The 25,527-nt window shown below is 43.7% G+C and overlaps 1 protein-coding gene and 2 pseudogenes across 5 annotated transcripts in view; all 3 read right to left on the bottom strand.

Annotated features, from left to right (window-relative positions):
• Positions 1-3,119: 3,119 nt before the first annotated feature.
• The window catches only part of mcc (MCC regulator of WNT signaling pathway), a 60,429-nt gene continuing 38,021 nt past the window's right edge, over positions 3,120-25,527 (bottom strand). For all 3 annotated transcript variants that reach the window (XM_083638454.1, XM_083638455.1, XM_083638456.1), the window contains 6 exons: positions 24,342-24,525; positions 21,621-21,855; positions 21,201-21,380; positions 10,347-10,441; positions 9,299-9,421; positions 3,120-5,596 (listed from right to left, as the gene is read on the bottom strand). In XM_083638454.1, the coding sequence (XP_083494580.1) occupies positions 5,416-5,596; positions 9,299-9,421; positions 10,347-10,441; positions 21,201-21,380; positions 21,621-21,855; positions 24,342-24,525 (998 nt within the window). In that variant the 3' untranslated portion in view covers positions 3,120-5,415. The remainder of the gene's footprint in view (positions 5,597-9,298; positions 9,422-10,346; positions 10,442-21,200; positions 21,381-21,620; positions 21,856-24,341; positions 24,526-25,527) is intronic.
• On the bottom strand, positions 13,124-14,888 carry LOC310778712 (non-structural maintenance of chromosomes element 3 homolog pseudogene; annotated as a pseudogene). Its single transcript has 2 exons — positions 14,884-14,888; positions 13,124-13,805 (listed from the first exon to the last, which is right to left on the bottom strand). The product of its transcript is annotated as a non-structural maintenance of chromosomes element 3 homolog pseudogene (transcript).
• LOC310778711 (non-structural maintenance of chromosomes element 3 homolog pseudogene) lies at positions 15,027-20,889 on the bottom strand (annotated as a pseudogene). Its single transcript has 2 exons — positions 20,876-20,889; positions 15,027-15,707 (listed from the first exon to the last, which is right to left on the bottom strand). The product of its transcript is annotated as a non-structural maintenance of chromosomes element 3 homolog pseudogene (transcript).

The following is a 25,527-nucleotide window of genomic DNA, read 5'->3' as shown; positions in this document are numbered from 1 at the left end:
CAGGGGGAGCTCAAGCCCCCCCCAGCGCCCCCTTGCCGCCGCGCATGCTGGCAGGGAAGAGTTGGCAATAGAGCCGGCCTCCATTTTTAGCCACAGGGGGTCCCCAAGAGTTAAATTGCTAGGAGTCCGCCAAAACATTAGAGCCCTAACATTGGCAGCCCAGACTTATATAGTGTCTGAACACTGGCAGGGCCAGCCCTCCTTCAGACCTGGGTTTTTGCAAGTGAATTTTTGAAATTCTATGGTTCTCATAATTCCAGATGTAGGGTCCAGTTCTGTGAAAGAAGCAGATGTAAGAAAGATGAGAAGGTTTTGACACAGATAGAGGAACCTGGGGAGTGAGACAAAGTACAACAAAGAGGTGTTACTGTATGTCAGTTTTAGCTATGATTCTCAGTTAACAAAGAGGTGTTACTGTATGTCAGTTCTAGCTATGATTATCAGTTAACAAAGAGGTGTTACTGTATGTCAGTTCTAGCTATGATTATCAGTTAACAAAGAGGTGTTACTATGTGTCAGTTCTAGCTATGATTATCAGTTAACAAAGAGGTGTTACTGTATGTCAGTTATAGCTATGATTCTCAGTTAACAAAGAGGTGTTACTGTACAGTATGTCAGTTATAGCTATGATTATCAGTTAACAAGGAAGCTGAATATCACCTGATACCTGAATAGGTACCTGGTTAATTAGGTAGCTCATTTTAATAATAGGTGACTGAAAAATAACTCGTTTCAGACAGCCTAACGGTTTAAGGTAGCAGAGTTTTATCCTTGTCCTGTAGAGGGCAGTGATACGCCTAGTAACGTCTACACTGCCGGAAACTTGAATGAAAAAGAAGAAGAAGACGGGTTCACTGGTTCCTGAAGAACAGCGTGACTTGAAAAGACTTGGCGGGTTCCAGACTGTCACACACACTTACCATGGAAGAAGAGATACTTTTTTATTTTTATTTGTATTATTATTCATTTTTGTTTCAATGACCAGGCGGATGCGGCAATATCTGCGGTGTAATGCATGGCCAGGAAGAGTCCTGTGAGAATCTGGGTCACCAAGCAAAGGCCTAAGAGAGAGCCATAATTTCAGAGGGTTGAGATGTTGGCGGGGGTAGGAAGGTCAATAACTATATCATTTACGATTTTTAGAAGGGTGTGCGTTTTTCGAAGGTTGGCCATTAACGTTCCTATAGTTAAATAATATGACTTATTATAAGTCATATGACTTATGACTTATTTTATGTCTCTATTCTTGCGGTCCTAACCCTAACCGTTTCTGCTCTGGAGTAGAGACAGAGAGACAGACAGCTGAAAGTAGGCTATGAGGCAAATAATCTGAAATTAGCTCAGTCTAATGCCATCTGTGAATTGAATTTAAAAGTAAAGCAACATTATCACGCAGATTACTGACTAGTATTAGTCTATCAATCTGACAGACAGACAGGCAGACAGACAGACTTTCACTGGAAGCAGAAATTATGCAGCTGCTCTCCCCCTCTCTCTCTCTCCCCTTGCAGCGGGGAGAGAGAGAGCAAGGGCAGAGAGAGAGAGCGAGAGAGAGACTGCAGACGGGTTGCCATGTTCGTTATCATAACCCCCGAAGAGGCAGATTTTTAAGAGGTTAAAACGTTACATAAACAGCCTAAACTAGTCTAAAATAACAAACCAATAACAGAACTCCACAATACAACCCTGACAAACTTTAGAAACCGCGTTTTAAATCCTAGAGTAGTCTATAATATAGCCTACCATTTGCAAGTACTGACACACCCGTTTAACTGGCAACGTGAAGCTGCACGCGCAGCAGAGAGCAGCAGGCTCAGAGCAGCAGTTTACTTTCAGTTTTGTCACTACCTTCAAGAGCTTCAAAAGTATATTTAGCGGTCGAATTTCACAATAATCTTTACAGAGAATGAAAGCCAAGGCTTTATTTTACTATAATCTGATGAAACCCCAAAACAGCAGAAATAAATATTTTCTGATAAAATCGCGTTTTCTAGACAAACAGCCAGCGCGACAAGCGACTGATTTGGTCAGAGCAGGTCACATTTAATAAAGCACGGTTAAAAAGTTACACTTGAAGGTGAACGCACCGTCGTCTGCCATGCTGCTATTCGTCTTCTGCTTGCTTGCGTAGTTACGTTAACGTTACTGTAGTCCTGGCTGGCTGGTTATTGCTTATCCTATGTGGGGTTAGAAATCACGCTGCTGCGCAACCTAGGTTAGGAACCTTGCTAGGCTGTCCAGATCGCAGTCAAGTAGGATGTTTCCTACTGACCCGCAAAAGTGACTTTTCAGACACCCTAATAACAAACTGTCGCAGTAAAATGAAGTAACGGTTGACGTTATTGACCATGCTAAAATAAAAATCCAAAGAAAGTGATGATGTTCGTTATTTAGCCAATAGTTGTTTAGCTTTTTTCTGATGCGGTAGGTTTTCTGGGCGCCGCCATTAACGGAAATTCTGGGGGAAGAGCGTCATTCTTCTTCGTCGATTGGAAGGGTCGCAATGCATCATGGTATACCCTAACCCACCAAAGGTACCACTGATGGTTCCTTATGAATTAGGCCAAAATAGGTACCTGGAAAGGTTGCAAATTCAGTCACCTTTTGTATAAAACTGGTTTCAGACAGCCTAAAACATAAAAATTACAACTTACTACCTAGAATTGCCACCTACATTCCTCGTTTCCTTGCGTTACAGATGTCAGTTTTAGCTATGATTATCAGTTAACAAAGAGGTGTTACTGTATGTCAGTTCTAGCTATGATTCTCAGTTAACAAAGAGGTGTTACTGTATGTCAGTTCTAGCTATGATTCTCAGTTAACAAAGAGGTGTTACTGTATGTCAGTTCTAGCTATGATTCTCAGTTAACAAAGAGGTGTTACTGTACAGTATGTCAGTTCTAGCTATGATTCTCAGTTAACAAAGAGGTGTTACTGTATGTCAGTTATAGCTATGATCCTCAGTTAACAAAGAGGTGTTACTGTATGTCAGTTCTAGCTATGATTATCAGTTAACAAAGAGGTGTTACTGTACAGTATGTCAGTTATAGCTATGATTCTCAGTTATGAAGTTGCCTATCCCAGCTTTGGATGAGAAACTTAATAAAAGTCAATTAAATTCAAATGGCTTTATTGGCATGATGTAACAAAAGTCACAGGTTAACATATACATTTGTCATAACTAATCAACTGCTTGTCCAATCTTCCCAAAACTTGTCTGTCTACCTTCCATCATGTTTTGCCTGTCTGTGTTTGGAACTTTGAAACATCATTTTGTGATGAAGGTAGGGCTATATAAATAAATCTGACTTGACTTCAATACCACTCAGGAATCACATGACCAAAGTCTTAAGACAGGCCTAATGCCAAAGCTGCTTAAGTATTGTATCAAAAGTATTGTTCATCACATGACCAAAGTCTTAAGACAGGCCTAATACCAAAGCTGCTTAATTATTGTATCAAACGTGTATTGTTCATAGATCAAAATTCATAATACATACAGATACCAGCTTTTGTTTTCAATGTTAATTAACAGTTCATTTTCAGTATTATTCAATGTGGGAGATCATGACACAATTTGGTATCATTACACTTGACCTGGTATATCATAGACATAGGGTATAACAATGTGCTTAACTTGGCGCGGGGAGACATTTTAATAAAACTGCCAGAAAAGGGTAATCAGATATCCTTACAATAATGCTATCCAAAAATATGTAAAAAAAATAATATAGAATTATACATTTTCCACTATAATTTCTAGTTCACTTTTGTATAGCTGTGACTTTGTTAAAAATGTTATTATAAGGAAATGATTTGCAGGATAATGACCTCAGTCATGTTTTGAAATAATATGGAATGGGAAAGAAGGTGGAGACAATATTATCACACTCTCACACACTCATGCACGCACGCACGCACGCGCACACACACACACACACACACACACACACACACACACACACACACACACACACACACACACACACACACACACACACAGAGTGAAGACACTCAATACTGCTCTCTGAGTCATCAATGTATCATTCTCTAGTGCTCTCTAGTGTATTGCTCATTATAAAACAGATAGTTCCGGTCCTTGATTGTGATTGGCTGAGCATACAGTAGTTCAGGTCCTTGATTGTGATTGGCTGAGCATTGTTCCAGTCCTTGATTGTGATTGGCTGAGCCGCATTCAAAGCAGTTGTAAAATACTCTATTAAACACACACCTGTGACCGCATCACAGTATTACTCCGCCAAACAGTGTCTCTGTGTTGCTGCATCTGTAGCCACGTGTGGGTTGGCAACCATTCTGCTAAATGCCGTGGCAGGAGGACTACATTACTTGGCGGAAGAACGATTATTAGTTATCAATATGACATTTTTTGTTGCTGAAACCTTGCCAGGTAGGCTATATGCAGTAAGCATTTGATAAAAGCAATAAAGTAAGGCTGTGATTTTACAACAGCTACGAGTTGTTTAAACACCCTTTAGCTGTTCTAAAATAACTCAACTACGGCCTCTTGCTTAACAAATGCACAAGTAAGCTCTCAATGTGGATCCTCAGGATTTCAAGGCTGTCCCATCACAGGTCCTATTTGAGCACTTGTGTGTCCTTGCTGACAGCTCATCTGGGTCTGGGTCCCAGCATCCAGGCCTTCTGGCTGACATGTGATCTCAGAGCTTGGTCTCGTTGGTGACGTGTGATCTCAGAGCTTGGTCTCGTTGGTGACGTGTGATCTCAGAGCTTGGTCTCGTTGATGACGTGTGATCTCAGAGCGAGGTCTCGTTGGTAACGTGTGATCTCAGAGCGAGGTCTCGTTGGTAACGTGTGATCTCAGAGCGAAGTCTTGTTGATGACGTGTGATCTCAGAGCGAGGTCTTGTTGATGACGTGTGATCTCAGAGTGAGGTCTTGTTGATGACGTGTGATCTCAGAGCGAGGTCTTGTTGATGACGTGTGATCTCAGAGCGAGGTCTTGTTGATGACGTGTGATCTCAGAGCTTGGTCTCGTTGGTGACGTGTGATCTCAGAGCTTGGTCTCGTTGGTAACGTGTGATCTCAGAGCGAGGTCTCGTTGGTGACGTGTGATCTCAGAGCGAGGTCTCGTTGGTAACGTGTGATCTCAGAGCGAGGTCTTGTTGGTAACGTGTGATCTCAGAGCGAGGTCTCGTTGATGACGTGTGATCTCAGAGCGAGGTCTCGTTGATGACGTGTGATCTCAGAGCGAGGTCTCGTTGGTAACGTGTGATCTCAGAGCGAGGTCTCGTTGATGACGTGTGATCTCAGAGCGAGGTCTCGTTGGTGACGTGTGATCTCAGAGCGAGGTCTCGTTGATGACGTGTGATCTCACGGCGAGGTCTCGTTGGTAACGTGTGATCTCACGGCGAGGTCTCGTTGGTGACGTGTGATCTCAGAGCGAGGTCTCGTTGGTGCGCGGGCAGGCGTTCTCCTCCTCCAGCAGGGCGATGCGTTGCTTCAGCATACGGACCTGGGTGTCGTGACGCTCCACCACAGCCATCATCTGGCCCTCCAACTTCTTCAGCTTGCTCTGGTGCTTCTTCTTGGCCTTCTCGTAGGCAGCTACCAAGTTACTGCGTGGGAAGAGAACGGGAGGGGGGGATTATAACCACATTTACCAGGTGACACTAGGGGTGGGGGAAAAAATCGATACACCATAGTATCGCGATATTTTGCCTGATGATATTGTATCGATATTTGGACGCCAAGTATGGATATTTATTTATTTATTTTTTGCGTTTTTTCTTTTTTCTTTTTGCAGGCCATGCCATGCCAAGTACAGTAAGTAGACTGTAACAAACAGTTCAGTTTGTCAGGTGCATGCAACTATGACATGACTTTATGACTTTATGAAAGTTGTTGGTCTGTCTACCTGACAATGTTGCTGCAATAAAATGGTTGAAGTCAGATGAACAGACTGGAAAATTGTTCTTATATAAAGCAGATGTTGACAAAGTTTTCCTTTGGGGACATCATTTGCAGTTGAAAAAGTAAGAAATCGCAATATATCGAAATATCGCAATATTCAACATATCGCAATATTCAATATCGCAATACTATCGTATCGTGACTCAAGTATTGTTTTAGTATCGTATCGTGGACATCTGGTGATTCCCACCCCTAGGTGACACAAGGTAGTATTTTTAGGCTATTGTTTTTCATTTAGAAATAAAGCAGCACAGAGTTACTGTGTGCTTCAGCATGTAATGAAGGGGGTGGGGGGGGCGACGGGGGAGGGAGTACATCTGCCAAAGATCATCCTCCAATTAATTTTGATTAGAGATGCACGACATCGGCATGTCATCGGTATCGACACACACTTTAATTATGCCCAAATGCATTGACTAATAAAAACAAGGCTTGTTTTACATAACCTAAAGTTGAAGTAGTTTTCTTATTTTGCCCAGTGAATGTGCACATTTTGAAAAGCATTGTATTTATTATGTCTGCAGCTGCCAGTGGGCCATCATGATCACAGTAGGTATAATAATGTGTTAATTCCACTACAGGAGAGACTTCATGTTCTCTGAAAGTAGAGGGCGGGGGGGGGGCGGGGGAGGATGCATGGGCTGGGATCGGTATCAGCAAGCAATCCAATATCATGTTTCCCTAATTTTGATAGGATCAACGTTTGTTAGTAGAAAACTTGGTTTAGTGTATGTGTGTGTAGCTTAAGAGAGATTCAGTTGGTTTAGTCTATGGGTAACTTTCTGAAGAGAGATTCAGTTGAAGAGCCTCTGGTCCCCGAGGTAAAGCAGAGAAAGAATGTGGATCACTGTACTCGATAAACACGTGGATTCATTTAGAGACTTTGCTATGCTTTGCTTGCTGGTGTGGGTCTTGGTTAGGCAAGGATTGGTCGGTATCTAAACTTATACCATGGTCTGGGTGAATACTCGATTCTGATTGGCTGCAAGGTGTCCATTAATTTGTGATAATGTACAGTGATAATGTACACCTAGCTAAATGGTCTGTTCACCGTTCATATCAATGCGCCAGGATCACGACAGAGCCGTTTGAGCTCTATACCACCGTTAACGCTTAATATGGCACTTTTATAAGTTTAGAAAAAAATGTAGTCGGTCAAAGTAACTATTTAGATTACCCCTGAGTGCTCAGTTTATTAAAATAACGGCTATTTAGAAATCTGATTTTCATTTTTGTCAGCTGACAGAAGCCGGGCTCTCAGCTGTCAAACCCTCTGTTTACAACTTGCAGCAAGCAGCCGCCAGGCGCTCTGGGAGAGCGCGCGCTGCCTCTTATCACTGATACAAATCAAGTCGAAGAGGAAAAAGACGAGATCAACAAGAAGAAAACAACGAAATGGGCAGTTAACAGCAACACACTGAGAGACGTCCTTGTACAAAACATACCTGGACTCCAACATACTGAAAGCTTCAGATGATTTTCAGTCTCCTCCAGCCTCGCACCATTTACGTCTTATAAGACCCGCAAACGTTAACGTAATTCCCTGAGATGTGAGTTTAAACGAGCCAGTTACATGGCGTTGCATTCTTAGACATTGCTGTTTTATTTTGTATGTTGTTACATACAATTGGCCAAATTATTAGTTAGCTTGACTCTAGAAGTGTGCCAGGTGCAGCAGGCACTAAGCGGCCATTTTATCCAATGATAGCCTAATATTGAGCAGCCGAGGGGACTATTTTGTCTCGTCGGTCCTCAACTCATAATTCAAGGTTATGAAAACTAGATTTTGATTGCAAAATGCATGGAAATATAAATGAATGGTCTCGTTTTGTTTCTTTGGCAAGTGACCATGATATAAGCGGGTTAATGCACTTCGAGGTGTCCATTATCAGAAATTAATGGACTTCGCGGAAGCAACCGTCCTCGGCTTTTGCCTCGGACGGTTCACGCCTCCGCGTCGTCCATTAATTTCTGATAATGGACACCTCGTCGTGCATTAACCCTGACTTAAGTGGTGATACTTGGCAGTAACATAATTTGAGATGTGCAGCTTCAATGCATTTCCTTCCACCGCTTTCTTGCTTTACCTTTGCGTTGCAGTTTGTGCATATTGTGCAGCTTGTAGCCTGATAAATCGGTCTTTTAGTTGCCAAATGGACTTAAACCAACACTCATTGTTTATTTAAGGAAATATTACCGTTTGTTTACTCGCTTTGTTATGAAAGCAGCTGTGTACATACATCATGTCACATACTGTGTGCTCATTCATTTCAGAGACACCAGTGTTTGTGTTGTGCCAACAGTGATCTAACTATCAAATTTCAAAGTTGAAATCTAGCGTCTAGCTACAGTAATGTTAGTTTACCACTAGATGTCAGCAATCTCAAATATAATTCTTCGCACGGTTGTGGCCACAGCTAAACTGTACCCAGGTAGGGGTAGTTATTCCCCAGTCTAAATCTGTAACAGCTCACCTTGGTGCTCTCACCCCATGGGATTCCACAAATGATTTGTAGGCTATGTGTATGAATCATCAACCTAAACTTGATCTGCAAGTGACTTTGATTTGTCATTGATCCTTTTATTGGTGTATATTTATTTGAAATAGAACATAATCTTTTCAGATTAAGTAGCCTGTACACATCACATCTAAATCATGTTTGATAGAGTTTTTTTTTTTCAGAACGAGTGTGACAGTATCAGTATGACTGAAGTTGTTGTTGGAGTCATTGTGCTTATTGTTAGTATTCTCTTTATTCTAATATTGAGATTTATTGCTATTTTTGATTGTTTTCATAATAATATTCTTATGTTACATGTGTACATCTGGTTACCCCACCTTGCTTTCCACCTGAGAATTGCATGGCGAGGGGTGGGGCTATGTTCAGGCAGACCTGTGTCAGGTAAGACAGACAGTACATGGCTTTGGGAGAATTGTTTTTGGTGAGAGCCTAGGAAGTGCAGACATTTTCTTTGAACCACATTAACACAAATAAAGACACTTGTTATTTTTTGTTTTTCTTTGCTCCAAGTGAAATGTTTTATGATCACGATTCAGCGGGTCGCAAGGTTGGCTTGGATTTTTGGAAATGTCTATGGAGAAAATGAATGGGGAACTCACTTCCGGGGCAAGAGATGTCACGTGACTGTTGAGCTCTATAGCAGGCGGAGCTGTGGCTCTGTGGGAAACACCTGGTCTTGCGTGAGCTGCGCGAGAATCAAGTTGGCAGCCGCCAAAATGCCAAACTGGAGGCTTCAAACCAGTGGGTGAGGTCACACACACTCTGTCCATCTCTTTATATAGTCTATGGTCCCAATCACATGCCTGTTAGTGTTGCCATGGTTACCTGTTGGCCCGCTTGAGGTCGTTGACAAACTCTGCGCTCTGTTGGTTGCGGACGTCATTGCTCTTTGTCAGACGGTCCAATGCTGCAGCCAGCTCCTGGACACGAGACTTCAGCTTCTTTTCCCTGAGACACACGCAGACACAGACAGACACAGACAGACAGACAGACAGACAGAGACAGACACAGACAGACAGACAGACAGACAGACAGACACAGACAGACAGACAGACAGACAGACAGACAGAACACAGGCTTTCAACACATTCTCACTCGTGACAAAGTGACGAGAAGGGTTCCTGACCGATCTGCAGTATATGACGAGTTGTCTCTTGGGAGTGAGAATGTGTTGGGGCGTTAACTGCTGAATACTGGACAGCGATTGGCTCCAGCATTCGTGATGTCACGAATCTTGCTTGTTGAAAACGGCCTTTTCAGTGAGCCCAGATAAGTTTCCACTTTCAGCAGCCGATTGTGAAAACAGCCTTCTAGTGTCAAACTCTGCAAAGGCACCATTCTGCACAGTGACGCTCAGACATCCAAGTAAAGGAGCGAGAAGAAAAACACATTCTTGACTTCAGGTGTTCTTTAAACAACACTTGCTACTGTGTACTCACAGTAGTTACCAGTCAATCTAACGCTATAACTTTACATCTATAGAGACAGTCCGCATGTCTGGGAATGCCCACAAAATGTTAAACGGCTGGCGCGCGAGTGGGGTAAAACCGACCATATATCTCATGGGCTGACTCACCAAAAGACGGTGCTGCGGCTCTAAACTACAGGTTTGGGGGTTGTAGAGCAGCACACAAGATGCTCAGATGTGCGTTTACTGCGGTGGTTAAATCCCCGATCGTGTCTGCCTGGGCTGGGCTATCAGTTAAATTCTAACTTTGCTGAATGGATAGAACGGGGGTTTTTACCCCACCCTGACCACGCCCCCAGCCAGGCTGAGCCAGCTAAACCAGCGTCTATGACAAGACGTGGCCTCAACCTATATGGACGCGTGCGCGCACGCACGCACGCACGCACGCACGCACGCACGTCTTACCGTCTGAATGCATTGGTGAGTTCTGCAGCCACGTCGCTGTTGTCATTCACAGTCCTGAGGTCGGACAAGCTGGCAGCTGGCGAGTCTCCGAAGTCCTAACCCACAACACAACACAACACAACACAACATCCAGATCAGCGATCACACAGATTTCAAAATGGCTGCAAGACCAGAACCACGAAATTAGAACTAAGATTAAGTATTATACAATTATATGAATAATGGCTTCTGATTATTAACCTCTGCTTATTGTTTTAACAGTTTATAGTTTTGCAGTTCATTCCAGGAAACTCTTTAAAAAAATGTTTACAGTATCTTATCAACTCCACCCGACTGCCCCTTACACTTTCTATAGAACTGCTACATCATTTCATGGTTCTTTCCAGGAAACTTCCTAAGTAATAAACAGTTTGTTTCTAGGAAATGATTATAGTAGGGGGAATTAAGGGAAAAGTCGTTACGCGGTGGATACGAGCATGAAATTTGGCACATATGTCCCTTGGGTCATCCTAAAACATCCTAGAAGGGATGCCCAAAGAAATCTTAAACAGGAAGTGAGTTATTGACAAAATTCAAAATGGCCACCTAAACTGTTGACCATTGACTCAAAAGACACCAAAATAATCTCCAAAAAGCATACAATTTGGAACACATGTCCCTTGGGTCATGCTAAGATAGCCTAGAAGGGGTGCCCAAACAAATCTTATACAGGAAGTGAATTATTGACACAATTGAAAATGGCCACCTACAGTGTTGGCGATTGACTCAAAAATTGACGAAGTTTACCTGTATTCAAATTACAGAACAGGCACTCACTAATACATGTATTTGAAGTGGACTGGCGTTTGGATTGGCGCAATTCTTCATCAACAGAGTCTTGTTTCCTTTTCTGACTCTGACGCATTTTTAATTTCTCCAACTTTGAAGAAAATTTCAGACGGCATGCCTTGTGCCATTTGGCTTTATTTTCATCAAAAGCCTCAACCGTACCACAACCTTTAAAATCTACCTCTACAGGCATGTAGCCCAAACAAGGAGGGACTGAAGGAGAAAGCTCAGAAGAGTCAAGCAAGCGGCAGGGACTGAACAATAGGTCCCCACGGGTTATATATAAAACACAGGTGGCCTGATTACTCATTAGTCACAGGTGGTAGCTGTGCACAGCTCCATGGCCGTTTCTCAATACCAAGAATGCATTCTTGTTCTTGGGTTCTTGGGGAGAACGTTCTTGCTAGTCGTTCTTGGAAGAATGAACTTGCTAGGTCACAAGCACACATGACGCTGTTGGCAGTTTGAGACGATGCGTTCTTGAGAGTATTGCGCAATACCAGCGCAGAGGCCGCCTGCAGTACTACACAAATAAAAAGCTCAGCTGATGTAGATGCAGCCAATTGTGCTCTGGAACTTTATGCCATTTATCGCCATAAATGTTTGTAAAGTGGCACTTATTGAAACCTACTACCCTGCTTGTAGGCATCAAAAGTCATCAGAAATTAATTAAGTGATGAAATAAAACTTTAAATTGTAAAAAACTTTCCGGAGCTTATGGCGTCTTCTCTGCTGCGTTCTGCCTCTGCTTATGCCGAAATGCATGCTGGGATATCTGCCTTGCCAAGTTGACACAAGTCACCAACCAGAGCATCCTCGGTAAAGTGGGCGTGTCGAGAACACATCCGGGAATTTTAAGCGTTCTTGGCGAAATGTGAACTTTGTATTGGAACAGTACTTGGGCTGCGACTGATGACGTTTCACAGGGACACAAGAACGCAAGAACACACAAGAACGCTTATTGAGAAACGGCCCATGACTCCCTCCTCACCAGTTAATTGACAGGGGCGCCTCCACACCTGTTAAGTTGGCAGGGCAGGGCGGCCCTACTATCACATATGTAGGCTAGTGGAAATGATTTGATGCTACACAAGCCAACTGTTATGGTGGTCGCTGGACCCCACGTTGAGAACCACTTTCTTAGCCTGCCTGAATCAGCCATATTATCCTGCTGAACGTGAAATTATATCACCCTAGCAACAGAAACCAGAGATTTTTGAGATTCTATGATTCTTATCATTCCAGATGTAAAATAGAATTATAGAATCCAGCTCTTTGAAAAACGTGGAAGTGAGGGAAATGGGAAGATTTTGTGCCCTAGTGTATTTAAATCTACAGTATATAAAAGGATTTTGTTTTCTGTACTTGAAAAAATATAAGTGTCACCATAAAATCCAGGCAATAAAAGTTAAAAAAGTAAACCCAAACACGATATCAGCGTTGTGTTTGTGTGTGAAATTAACTGCACAGAAACAATGAATGAATAATTAATGAGGCTCAACTGAGGACGAACACTAACATACAGTCTGGAAAGAAAGGGTCAACAACTTTATTTACATTTAAAAACATAACAATCTTAGTCGGGCAATCATTTTTTTTTTTTTTGGCTCAAACTGGGAAGTAAACCCACATCATCTCTGACACAAAAACACACTTAAAAAGGGTAAAAATAACTCTGATATGATTGGTACCCCAAAACCAATTCCTCTTTTATTAAGAATGTATGGTATTGAGTGAGAGACAATGCAAGTTATGGCTCACCAGTTTAACTGCAGCCAAAAAGGAGGGCAGGAAGGCTGGGTAAAAATATATCTGTGTGATATGTTGTTGATCTTCAACAAATAAAAAGAAAATATAAAAAATAAATAAAAAAAATAAAAAGAAAGAAGAATAAGAAGAAACAAATTAAGGCGGAAAAACTCATGTATGTATCATGCAAAAACATGGGCTTATCTCTGACTACTAGTACTGGCCTGGGCAGAGTTGGGGTTGGAGTTGGTGGCTTCTTTGGTGGCTTCTTTGTACTGCTGGCTCCAGCTCTGAGGGTCCTGGTCATGGAGCTGACCCATGAACTCCAGGATTTTTACTTTTGACACTTCCAATTCGGCACGTTGACCCCAGCGGAATTGATGCTCAATGGGCTCTGTATGGGGGATTCGCACATACTCCAGGTATCCTTGACGCACAAACTCATCTGTGACCACCCGCTTAACATCACCAAACTCTTCATGTTTCTCTCCGGGTTCAACGTGTAGTTTCTTCAGCGTATTCCAGATCAGGGTTTCTTTGACAATGCCTCCTTTCATGAAAACAATGCTCAGGATCACAAAGAGCAGACCCATCTTTGGATTGCTCAGTGGGGCCCCTTCAACTGTCTCCATCTTATTGATCAGTATGTACACATGATTATTTGTGTCTATTTCAACCAGTATAAGGCCAAACACCTGCGCAAAGATGCGCTCTACTCCTTTCATTATCTCAGGGTAGATGTTTCCGTAGTCTTTCAGCACATGTTCCATAATGTCTGCTCGGCAGATGGGAATCTTCTTTTGGTCCCTCACTAGAAGGTACTGCACCACCTCTGCCATCTTTTGGTTGACCTGTGCCATCGTGAGCCTCTCCAGTCCTTCACTAGATGTACAGCTCTAGATGGCTTACCCTGGTGACTACCATAGTGATGTCATAAATCATTGAGTGATGTCACTCAAGCAATTGTGATGTCATCAGTGATGTCACTCGAGCAATTGCAATCAGTGATGTAACTCGAGCGGTAGTGATGTCATCAGTGATGTCACTCGAGCTAAATCCTCTTTAGTAGATGAAAGCTGAAAATGAGATGAGAATCCTGCTGTTGGCCTAAACTGGATTGGGCAGTAAGCAGCATTAAGTCCTAAATGCTCTCACACTATAGGATCTGATGATGACTGTAGATCCCAACTGTCTGAAATGAGGGGAACCGCAGTCTCTTAGTCTGCCACGGAACTCCATTTGATCTTTTCTTTCAGACCCAAACCTGAGAATATTTTTGGTTTGATAACCCCCCCCCCCCCAGAATTCCATGACTATTATTTATCTTGAGATAACAATCAAAACACTCATTCTTCTATTCTCAAATTGTGTTAACTTAATGTAAGTTAAGTATTTTCTGCAGACCCCCTGGAACCCCTTCAAGGACCCCTGGTGGTCGCTGGACCCCACGTTGAGAACCACTTTCTTAGCCTGCCTGAATCAGCCATATTATCCTGCTGAACGTGAAATTATATCACCCTAGCAACAGAAACCAGAGATTTTCGAGATTCTATGATTCTTATCAGTCCAGATGTAAAATAGAATTATAGAATCCAGCTCTTTGAAAAACGTGGAAGTGAGGGAAATGGGAAGATTTTGTGCCCTAGTGTATTTAAATCTACAGTATATAAAAGGATTTTGTTTTCTGTACTTGAAAAAATATAAGTGTCACCATAAAATCCAGGCAATAAAAGTTAAAAAAGTAAACCCAAACACGATATCAGCGTTGTGTTTGTGTGTGAAATTAACTGCACAGAAACAATGAATGAATAATTAATGAGGCTCAACTGAGGACGAACACTAACATACAGCCTGGAAAGAAAGGGTCAACAACTTTATTTACATTTAAAAACATAACAATCTTAGTCGGGCAATATTGTATTTTTTTTTAAATTGGGCTCAAACTGGGAAGTAAACCCACATCATCTCTGACACAAAAACACACTTAAAAAGGGTAAAAATAACTCTGATATGATTGGTACCCCAAAACCAATTCCTCTTTTATTAAGAATGCATGGTATTGAGTGAGAGACAACGCAAGTTGTATCATGCAAAAATATGGGCTTATCTCTGACTACTAGTACTGGCCTGGGCAGAGTTGGGGTTGGAGTTGGTGGCTTCTTTGGTGGCTTCTTTGTACTGCTGGCTCCAGCTCTGAGGGTCCTGGTCATGGAGCTGACCCATGAACTCCAGGATTTTTACTTTTGACACTTCCAATTCGGCACGTTGACCCCAGCGGAATTGATGCTCAATGGGCTCTGTATGGGGGATTCGCACATACTCCAGGTATCCTTGACGCACAAACTCATCTGTGACCACCCGCTTAACATCACCAAACTCTTCATGTTTCTCTCCGGGTTCAACGTGTAGTTTCTTCAGCGTATTCCAGATCAGGGTTTCTTTGACAATGCAATTGTCATGAAAACAAAGCTCAGGATGACAAAGAGCAGACCCATCTTTGGATTGCTCAGTGGGGCCCATTCAACTGTCTCCATCTTATTGATCAGTATGTACACATGATTCTTTGTGTCTATTTCAACCAGTATAAGGCCAAACACCTGCGCAAAGATGCGCTCTACTCCTTTCATTATCTCAGGGTAGATGTTTCCGTAGTCTTTCAGCACATGTTCCATAATGTCTGCTCGGCAGATGGGAATCTTCTTTTGGTCCCTCTCTAGAAGGTACTGCACCACCTCTGCCATCTTTTGGTTGACCTGTGCCATCGTGAGCCTCTCCAGTCCTTCACTAGATGTACAGCTCTAGATGGCTTACCCTGGTGACTACCATAGTGATGTCATAAATCACTGAGTGATGTCACTCAAGCAATTGTGATGTCATCAGTGATGTCACTCGAGCAATTGGAATCAGTGATGTAACTCGAGCGGTAGTGATGTCATCAGTGATGTCACTCGAGCAATTGTGATGTCATCACGGCTCCGGGGCATCTGGGTAGTGTAGAGGTAGCAGTCTTCGCCTACCACCGCTGAGACTCGGGTTCAATTCCCGGCAGCGGTACCTCCAGCTTGGTCAGATGTTCCTACCGACGCAATTGGCCATGTCTGCGGGTGGGAAGCCGGTGAGGCATGGGAGGCGGCAATGCAACATAAAGGATGCCAACTGCGGTAAAACACCACAGAAGAAGAAGAGACGGCCCTGGTGACCCCGGAGCAGGCACAGCTGGAGGTGAGGGCGGATCCCGGATCCCGAGGCATTTAGGGTCTTTCTGTCTGGCCCACGTGTGTCAGATCCGGATCCATGAAGCACATCGCCTGAACCAAGTCCACTCCCTACTACCACTAACACAAGTGATCTGAACCAAGTCCACTCCCTACTACCACTAACACAAGTGATCTGAACCAAGTCCACTCCCTTCTACCACAAGTGATCTGAACCAAGTCCACTCCCTTCTACCACTAACACAAGTGATCTGAACCAAGTCCACTCCCTTCTACCACTAACACAAGTGATCTGAACCAAGTCCACTCCCTACTACCACTAACACAAGTGATCTAAACCAAGTCCACTCCCTACTACCACTAACACAAGTGATCTAAACCAAGTCCACTCCCTTCTACCACTAACACAAGTGATCTGAACCAAGTCCACTCCCTACCACCACTAACACAAGTGATCTGAACCAAGTCCACTCCCTTCTACCACTAACACAAGTGATCTGAACCAAGTCCACTCCCTACCACCACTAACACAAGTGATCTGAACCAAGTCCACTCCCTACCACCACTAACACAAGTGATCTGAACCAAGTCCACTCCCTACTACCACTAACACAAGTGATCTGAACCAAGTCCACTCCCTACCACCACTAACACAAGTGATCTGAACCAAGTCCACTCCCTTCTACCACTAACACAAGTGATCTAAACCAAGTCCACTCCCTACCACCACTAACACAAGTGATCTGAAGTCCACTCCCTACTACCACTAACACAAGTGATCTAAACCAAGTCCACTCCCTTCTACCACTAACACAAGTGATCTGAACCAAGTCCACTCCCTACTACCACTAACACAAGTGATCTAAACCAAGTCCACTCCCTACCACCACTAACACAAGTGATCTGAACCAAGTCCACTCCCTACTACCACTAACACAAGTGATCTAAACCAAGTCCACTCCCTTCTACCACTAACACAAGTGATCTGAACCAAGTCCACTCCCTACTACCACTAACACAAGTGATCTAAACCAAGTCCACTCCCTTCTACCACTAACACAAGTGATCTGAACCAAGTCCACTCCCTACTACCACTAACACAAGTGATCTAAACCAAGTCCACTCCCTACCACCACTAACACAAGTGATCTGAACCAAGTCCACTCCCTACCACCACTAACACAAGTGATCTGAACCAAGTCCACTCCCTTCCACCACTAACACAAGTGATAAGACTTTGTGCTCCACCAAAACTGACTTGAACGACTGACTATCAGTTGATTTATTTTCATTTTCTTGATTTAGTTCTTCAGTGACTGTGTTTCAAGGTTGCCTTTTTACCCACTGGTCTATTGTTTGAGAATGATGTTTGCTGGTTTTGGAAGAACAGTTTTATCATGTAACATTTTAACATTCAGTCTTCCAAGCAGCAAAATAGTAAGTTGCTGTGACAAATGTCCTGTCGTATTTAAGCTCTCACAACTCTCTCTCTGGCCCTGCTTTGTGTGGTAGTGGCCAGGTTTATGGCTTGAATCAGGGTGCTTCTAGTTATGCTCATTAGCAGATCTTGGACCTGGACCTTCCTGGTAGAACAGGTCGCGCTTCCCAGTAGGGATGTCACCGTGTACACGGATATTAAATCATATCTGTTTAGAAAAATCAATAACTAATCATATGGAGAAACTATCACTACAGAGACAGACAGGCTCAATTGTGGGAGCAGATTGGCTCAACTTAATGGTGAGTGCTGTGCTTTTATCACAGTATGTGTTGTTAGCTGTTAGCTATCAAGCTAGCTACCGCTGCTAACATTGTTTTCAATCTGCATCCTTGCATGTTGTGTGGTGTGCTGGGATCGGCGCTCCTCAGCGCTCTTCCAGCGTTTAACTGTCAGAAAAATAAGTTTAGTGGACATCTACTGCCTGTGCTACTACAGATGATAACTTTATCGTTAAAGTTTTCACACAAGTGCAGTAGGACATTGCACATAAGGACGCATTGGTCACAATGTGCAAATGCGGTCCAAAAAGAAAAAGAAAACATCCAGTTAACGGGTTAGACGCTGCCAGAAGGTCCAGTGTAGCCTACAAGTTTAGAAAATGTTCTAACTGTTGACTTCCCTACTTCCCAGGCTCCACCGTCCACACTTTTAATCAGACAAGACTCACTCATCCATGGCACCTTCTTCACCTCTAACACAACCACTGCCCCTCCCTTCACACTTCACAGCTCTGTTCACAGAGTCCAATCCCTCCCTTCACGACCTCTTTCACTCTGCGCACACACAGAAACTCACAGACACACTCATGCCCAGTGCCTGAAGCACTGGGCTGAAGTCACTTATTCATCTTATGAAGTGAAAGTAATCTTCCAGAAAGTGTCATCTGAGTGGATAAGAAAATGTGTCCACCTGATTTATGTTCAACAAAGGAGGCCGGCAAATTTGGGGCATCATGGTCTTGGAATAGTGGAGCATCATAAGGGAACAGTGTTGCAAAGTCCTGTAAAATGGCCTCATATTTATCAGCTGCCCATCCAATTCTGTAAATTCTTTAACTAAATTAAAGAAAGTATGGTACACTTCTGCACTGTTGACACCTCAAATCCCCTCCTCCCTCTGAACAAATAACACACACACTCCAGTCCATGTATCTTACCCTAAAGCCGTTTTTCCACATGCATACCGGAAAATTACCTGTAAGTCAATATCGGACATTTCCCGGAATTTCCCTTCACACCTGAGCGCTCGCATGTGGGAATCTAATCGTCAAATAGCCGGTATGTTGGGGGGTGGGGTGGGGTGGGGCGGAGCGGGCGGGGCGGAGGAGAGTGGCCTGGGGTCATGACGTATAAACTGTGCTGCAGGCCACTGAGGCCAGTCAGAAAAAAACAACAAACAAACATGGAGCCGGCGTCCACTCTTTTGATAATATTGCTGACTCGTTTGACTTAAGAGCAGCGTCAAGCCAGCGTAATAAACACAGCCGATTTCCCCCCTCCCCTCTCTGCTCGAGAGAGGCCAGTCCTTCACTCAGTCCTCCGCACTTCGCAGCAGCCACACAGGACAGACACAGCGAGAATGGCAGAGGCTTGCAAGCTGCCCAACGCTTGTATGTATGTAGAGAAAGCAAATGCACGAAGCGAAATGTGGAAGTAGTTTGCTTTGATGTGCGCGAATGATTAGATGATGCACGCTGGAAGTGAACGTTAAGCAACGTGTGTACACCTCGCCCAAGGACCGGTGTTGCGGCAAATGACTGGACCCGTTCTACACTTGTGTGCCTTATCGCGCATACCGCTCTTCTGACTGGCTCGAAACTGGTGAAATGTCCGCGACGACGGGGTCGCGCTTATACCGGTACAACAACTTTCACACATGAAGGCATTAGACCGCGTTCCGGTCATTTGGCGGTAAAAGGCGCATGTGGGAAAACAGCTTAAGTGAAACTAAGCTGACTCAAACTAAAATGACCCCTTCTCAAAAAAAAAAACAACAACATATCAAATTAATAATAATAAAATAAGTTTCAGTTAATTGACTGCAATGTAAGTCAATGCGGTGTTTGGAAGCCTTTAAAAAGGCTGTTGTTTGAATAAATCTAATATGCTACGGCTGCTGCTCAAGTTACGTCTTTACTCTAAGTAAGTGTAATGGCAAATGAACAGAAAATGAGAAGCAGAGCAAGTCTTATAAAGAAGACACACCCCCTTCCACTGTGTGTGTGTGTGTGTGTGTGTGTGTGTGTGTGTGTGTGTGTGTGAGTGTGTGTGTGTGTGTGTGTGTGAGAGTGTGAGAGAGAGTTTGTTTGTTTGTGTGTCTTTTTCATCTCCTGCTTTTCCCGCACAAAGTTGCAACATTGTTTAATTTCAAGCTCGAGAACCTGTCCGCTCCCACAGTCCAAGCACGGGAACTTGTCTGCTCCCGCAGTCCAAGCACGAGAACCTGTCTGCTCCCGCATTCTGTCTATAGTGTTTGTAACAAACATCTGTTGAGTGTTTATACATAAATTGTTGGCTGCAATGATAAAAAAAAAACATGGCAAAATAGTTTCTTTTTTTTTTATGCCTGTTGACAATATTTTCTGATTTATGGAGTGATAAGAAGAGATATCTAAAATCCTCTCTGTAATTTGTTTTGTCTCTAATATGTCAAGAAAATGAAACAATAATTTTGAACCTGGCTTTATCCAATCTTCAGATTTATGTCCCCGAAATGTATGCAAATTAACGCAAATTAGCGCATATATTGCCTAATTTGCATATTTAAACATATCATTTCAGAAAACTTGCAATACAAAAAATCTTAGTCTTAATGTAAGTAATCAACTGGAGAAGTTTCATTGTGATAGCTGTTAGTTCTTTTTTTTTACCCTAGTCACTTGCCATGTCTCGCCTTAAAACTAAGTTGTGACCCACTAGAGGGCTTGATCTATGGTCATATGAAGTTGTCACAATATATTATCTATAGATAATCATTCATAGGGCCTATTAAAAGTTTTTAAAAACAATGATGTATGTGTATGCATTAACAATATATCACTCAGAGAAGGATTAATGTGGAAGGTCATGTCTTTCGGAGTACATTTTAAGCCTATTTTTTGTGTTTAAAGGCGCTTAAAACATATTTAACACATGTTTCTTTGGTGGCTTTGGCCAAATCCTTTATTATTAGTCTATTTACTATAAATGTAAAATCTATAATTAGCACATTAAGCCAAAATGTCAGAATTATATCACCTCTTAGGAATCATGCGTCATTTCTGGTGGCCATTTTGGATTTTCCCTTTTAAAAAGCATTTAATGGGTCTGAATTTTTGGGCACCCCTTCTGAGATGGTGAGATACACCCTAAAGAATGTGTGTACCAAATTGGTGCTTGTATCCACCGCGTAACGATTTGGCCATTTTTTCCCCTTAATTCCCCCTACTATTAGGACATTGTGGACCTTACAGAAATGTCCTGTGGGAAACCCTGATATACTGTAGTGTACACAGGACACACACAACTGAAAACAGAAGTGTGTATTTACTGTATGGAGATGACCCTCTCCCCATCCACCCACCTTGGCCCCAGCGGGCTTGTCTCTGCTGGCCCCTTGCTGCTCCTCCATCTCGGCCTTCAGGTGCTCGATGGTCACCAGGTAGGCGTGCTCCCGCGCCTCCCGCGCACTCAGACGCACCTCCACTGCCTTCTTCTCTTTGTCCAGGAGATACAGCTGGGCCTTCAGCTCGGCCATCTCCTCCTACAATTATAATAATAATAACAGCAATGATTATACAGTACCACATAAGTGCGGAAGACCTGGACGCTAGCACTTCCGGTTCGTAGGTGCAAAAGGCAATGGGATTTTTGTATGGGGATTTCGGTTAAATGCATGAAATAAGGTCTGTGGTTAACAAAAGTTTATGAAACACAAACGGTGAAGTTTGTGTTCAGCAAGATAATCTTCAGAAAATGAGGACCACTTTTATGTCCGCTCTACCTTCATAGCCATAAGCTCCTGCATAAGGACGGCGTTCTCCAGGTCCAGCCTGTGGACGTGTCCCCGGGGCTTGACGTCCAGGCTGAGGGGGTCCACGTGCACGCTCTCCAGCTCCAGCACCGTCAGCTTGACGGCTGCGCGGTCGTTCTTCAGCTGCCGGGCGTAGTCCCTCAGCCGCTGCTCGTCCTCCTTGGTGAAGTCCATGTCGCATGAGCTGGCCGTGGAGCTGGTGGTGCTATAAGAAGAATAGTTGTGTTGCAGTTGATTATTTGTATTCATTATTTTATCGTATTAATCATTATTATTATAATAAAACACATTGGTAATATTTTTGAAATATCCAGACAGCAGAACTCATTCATGTTTGGACTTCAAACATGGTTAAAGGTCTTATCTATACAATATCCTGCCATGGGACATGACTAGTGAATCTTCTGCACTGCAGATATGACAGCTGTCCATTTCTGACTAGATATGTTCTGAATATGAGATGGTTTATTGCGTTGCATTTCCCTCTGGTCTCATGAATAATCTTGCCAATGCTCCAGGGCAGAGACAGGGACTCTGTCCTGTGAGTGAGCAGGTCATTAAAGATCCCATCGGCACTCAGTGCTGTGGCTAAATTCACACACAGGCCTTCTTTCCATTAGACTCAGCCCTCAGTCTTAATCCGTTTCACTACTGTAAGACTGAGAATATTACTATTTAAATCTTTGCATAACGTTAGGTGGCACTGTTGAAGCCTTGCATCGGAGAACCAATCATGAGTGTTGTGGGCGGGCCTGCTTTCTGGGGGCAGTGACGCTCATGCAGAACCCGTGTCTCGCAAAACATCGCCGCGTTTGCGGAGAAACATATTAATCACTTAGAAACAAACATAACCTGTTAATAGGACGTGTTTCATCCGGCCCCGGCGGCTAGAGGTCTTTCCCCCAGCGATAAGCCCGACTCCCGAGGCTAACGTTACAGAGCCTGCTGATGACTCACAGTAGCAAGCGGACCACTTCCGGGTAGGAAAGATTATTGTAAAATAAACAACAGGTATAAACTCTCTTTGCAGCACATCGGTGTCTTGCTCTATATTGGAACTATGAAACATTGCATTGCCGCTACCAAATAAAATTCTAATAATAAATGTAGGCGTGTCTGCTGCCGGCCGACAGTTTCTGACAGTGAAATTCCCAGACGTTTGGTGGCGCAGCTCACCAAACGTCTGGGAGATAGTCCCAGACGTCTGGGAGCCGAGACTATCTTTCCATCAACTCTCCACCATGACAGCTGATGTGTGCTGAGCGTTCTGGTGCAAACTGGCTGCCGTGCATCACCCAGGTGGGTGCTACACCTCGGTGGTGGATGGGCTGAGTTCCACAACCCCCCTCATATGTGAAGCACTTTCTGATAAAGCGTTATATAAGTGCCATCAATTAATTCTTTGGTATGACATGAACTCCAGATTCTAGCAGGATAAAGTCCCATTGTGGAGATGGAATGCTCGATCTGTGGCTTTCATGATCGGAGACCTTCGACTATGTATATCATCATATCTTGGAATATTAGGGCAATAATCAATATCAATCAAAATCCTTTATTTAACCAGGTAAAAGTCTCATTGAGATTAAACATCTCTTTTCCAAGAGCGACGTGGCCAAGAGAGCAGCATATAACATTGTCACCAGAAACACAAACAATAAAAACAGAGAAATACAACTGTCACACATGGGAGAACACCGTATCTAGTTAATATGCAAAATAAGGTCAAGGATAAAAATCCAGTTATGATCCATAATCAGGTAGAATATTCTACAACAATTTGACAAAAGATTTAGGGGCAATTGATCGAGAGTACCATCTCTGGATTGCTAAGAGTTCTTGCTTAGCGTTAAGGTTCTTTGTTCTTTGTGTGCCTGTCTCTCTCTCTCTCTCCCTCACTCAGTCGCCTGTCATCTGCCTTAAAGGTCTCCATCTGATTGGTCCCTTCATCTGCCTTAAAGGTCTCCATCTGATTGGTCCCTTCATCTGCCTTAAAGGTCTCCATCTGATTGGTCGACGCTTCTGAAGCAGCACTGTACAAATCCTGCCTCATGCTGCAGTCACAGCAGAATTGGCTGGGACTAGGGATGCACGCTATTGGATTTTTTGGCGCGATATCCGATATGCTGATATTTTCCAACTCTTTTGGCCGATTGCCTGACAATACCAATATGCGCGACCCCCCCCCCACCCCACCCACACACACACACACACACACACACACACACACACACACACACACACACACACACACACACACACACACACCTAATTTCAAGGGAACATCAAGTCTCTCCTTTAGTGGAATTAACACATTATTATGCCTATTCTTATCATGATGGCACACTGGCAGATGGAGACATAAATACAATGCTTTTCAAAATGTGCACATTCACTGGGCAAAATAAGAAAACTACTTCAACTGAGGTTATGTAAATAACATTGAGCATTTAGTCAAGCATCGCACATTTGGGCATAAATAAAGTGCGATTTTATCGGGCCGATGCCGACATTTCACTTTAAAGCCTTTATCGGCCGATACTGTTGACGCGCCGATATCATCATCACGATGATATCGGCAGCATGCCGACATCATGCCACCCTAGCTGGTGCGAAATGTAGTGAAAAATCCACTCCGGCCGGAAACTCGGTTTGGAGGTTTGCGAATCTCAGGTCCTCCTCCCCTCTCACCTGGTGTGGCTGTTAGAGGAGAGGCTCTCCCAAGGCTGGACGCTACAGCCGCTGACCGCTAGAGCAGCTCCACAGCTGCCGTCCAGCCGGCCCAGGAGCTCCTTGGCTGCGTTCTCGGCCGTCTTTCTGCTGTCGTGGGCCCGCTTCAGGATCTGCCCCACGCTCTCCTCGCTCAACGCATCCCCTGTGCACACACAGGACAATAAGTGTCTACAAACAAGCATGTCCTATACACAAAACACAGGACAATAAGTGTCTACAAACAAGCATGTCCTAATATACACCTTATTCGATAACCCTGGACGCACCATATTGTTGGCATACCGTCCTCCTGCGCGCACACAGCGCTGCAGCTGACAACTAGCAACAGCCTTATTGTCGTTTCTGTTCCATTACAAAATAGCGATGCTAATGACACCAATAAAAACCCCACAGTTGTTATTTGTATGCTGCCGACGGCAGCCGTTAATGCCTGTAATAAATAAACAAAAGAACGAGGTGAACAGACTTTGCTGTGAGGAGCTGTCAGAAAGTTTCACCTGTCTCAACTAACTATCCACACATCTCTCCTGTGCTGCTGACTCCTCCGTCTCGCTCCCTTCACGTCTGAGGACGGTAGAGATAGAAACAAACCACGGGGACTTTATTGCTGTCATTACTACAGCCATGCCTAACGCAGGTCACCAGCCGAACACAATTGGAACGATACAGGTAACGCTAACAGTGGCTAGCTTCCTATAAACGCTGCTCCACATAGGCTGTCACTTGAGAGCTGCTGCGTTATGTCGACAATATGGCGGCGGTGGGCGTGCCCGTACGTGAGTGACGTCAATCGAATAAGGTCTATAGAGACAGTCCGCATGTCTGGGAACGCCCATACAGGCCCTAGGAACGCCCACAATAGACGCTGGTTAGCTGGCTCAGCCTGGCTGGGGGCGTGGTCAGGGTGGGGTAAAAACCCACGTTCTATCCATTCAGCAAAGTTAGAATTTAGCTGATAGCCCAGCCCAGGCAGACACGATCGGGGATTTAACCACCGCAGTAAACGCACATCTGAGCAGACGTCTTGTGTTCTGCTCTAGAACCCCCAAACCTGTAGTTTAGAGCCGCAGCACCGTCTTTTGGTGAGTCAGCCCATGAGATATATCGGCGGTTTTACCCCACTCGCGAACCAGCCGTTTAACAT

The sequence above is a fragment of the Poromitra crassiceps genome (assembly GCF_964638095.1).
Source record: "Poromitra crassiceps genome assembly, chromosome: 6".
NCBI lineage: Eukaryota > Metazoa > Chordata > Actinopteri > Beryciformes > Melamphaidae > Poromitra > Poromitra crassiceps.
The sequence above is the reverse complement of the archived record's forward strand: the minus strand, read 5'-3'. Positions and strand labels throughout refer to the sequence as shown.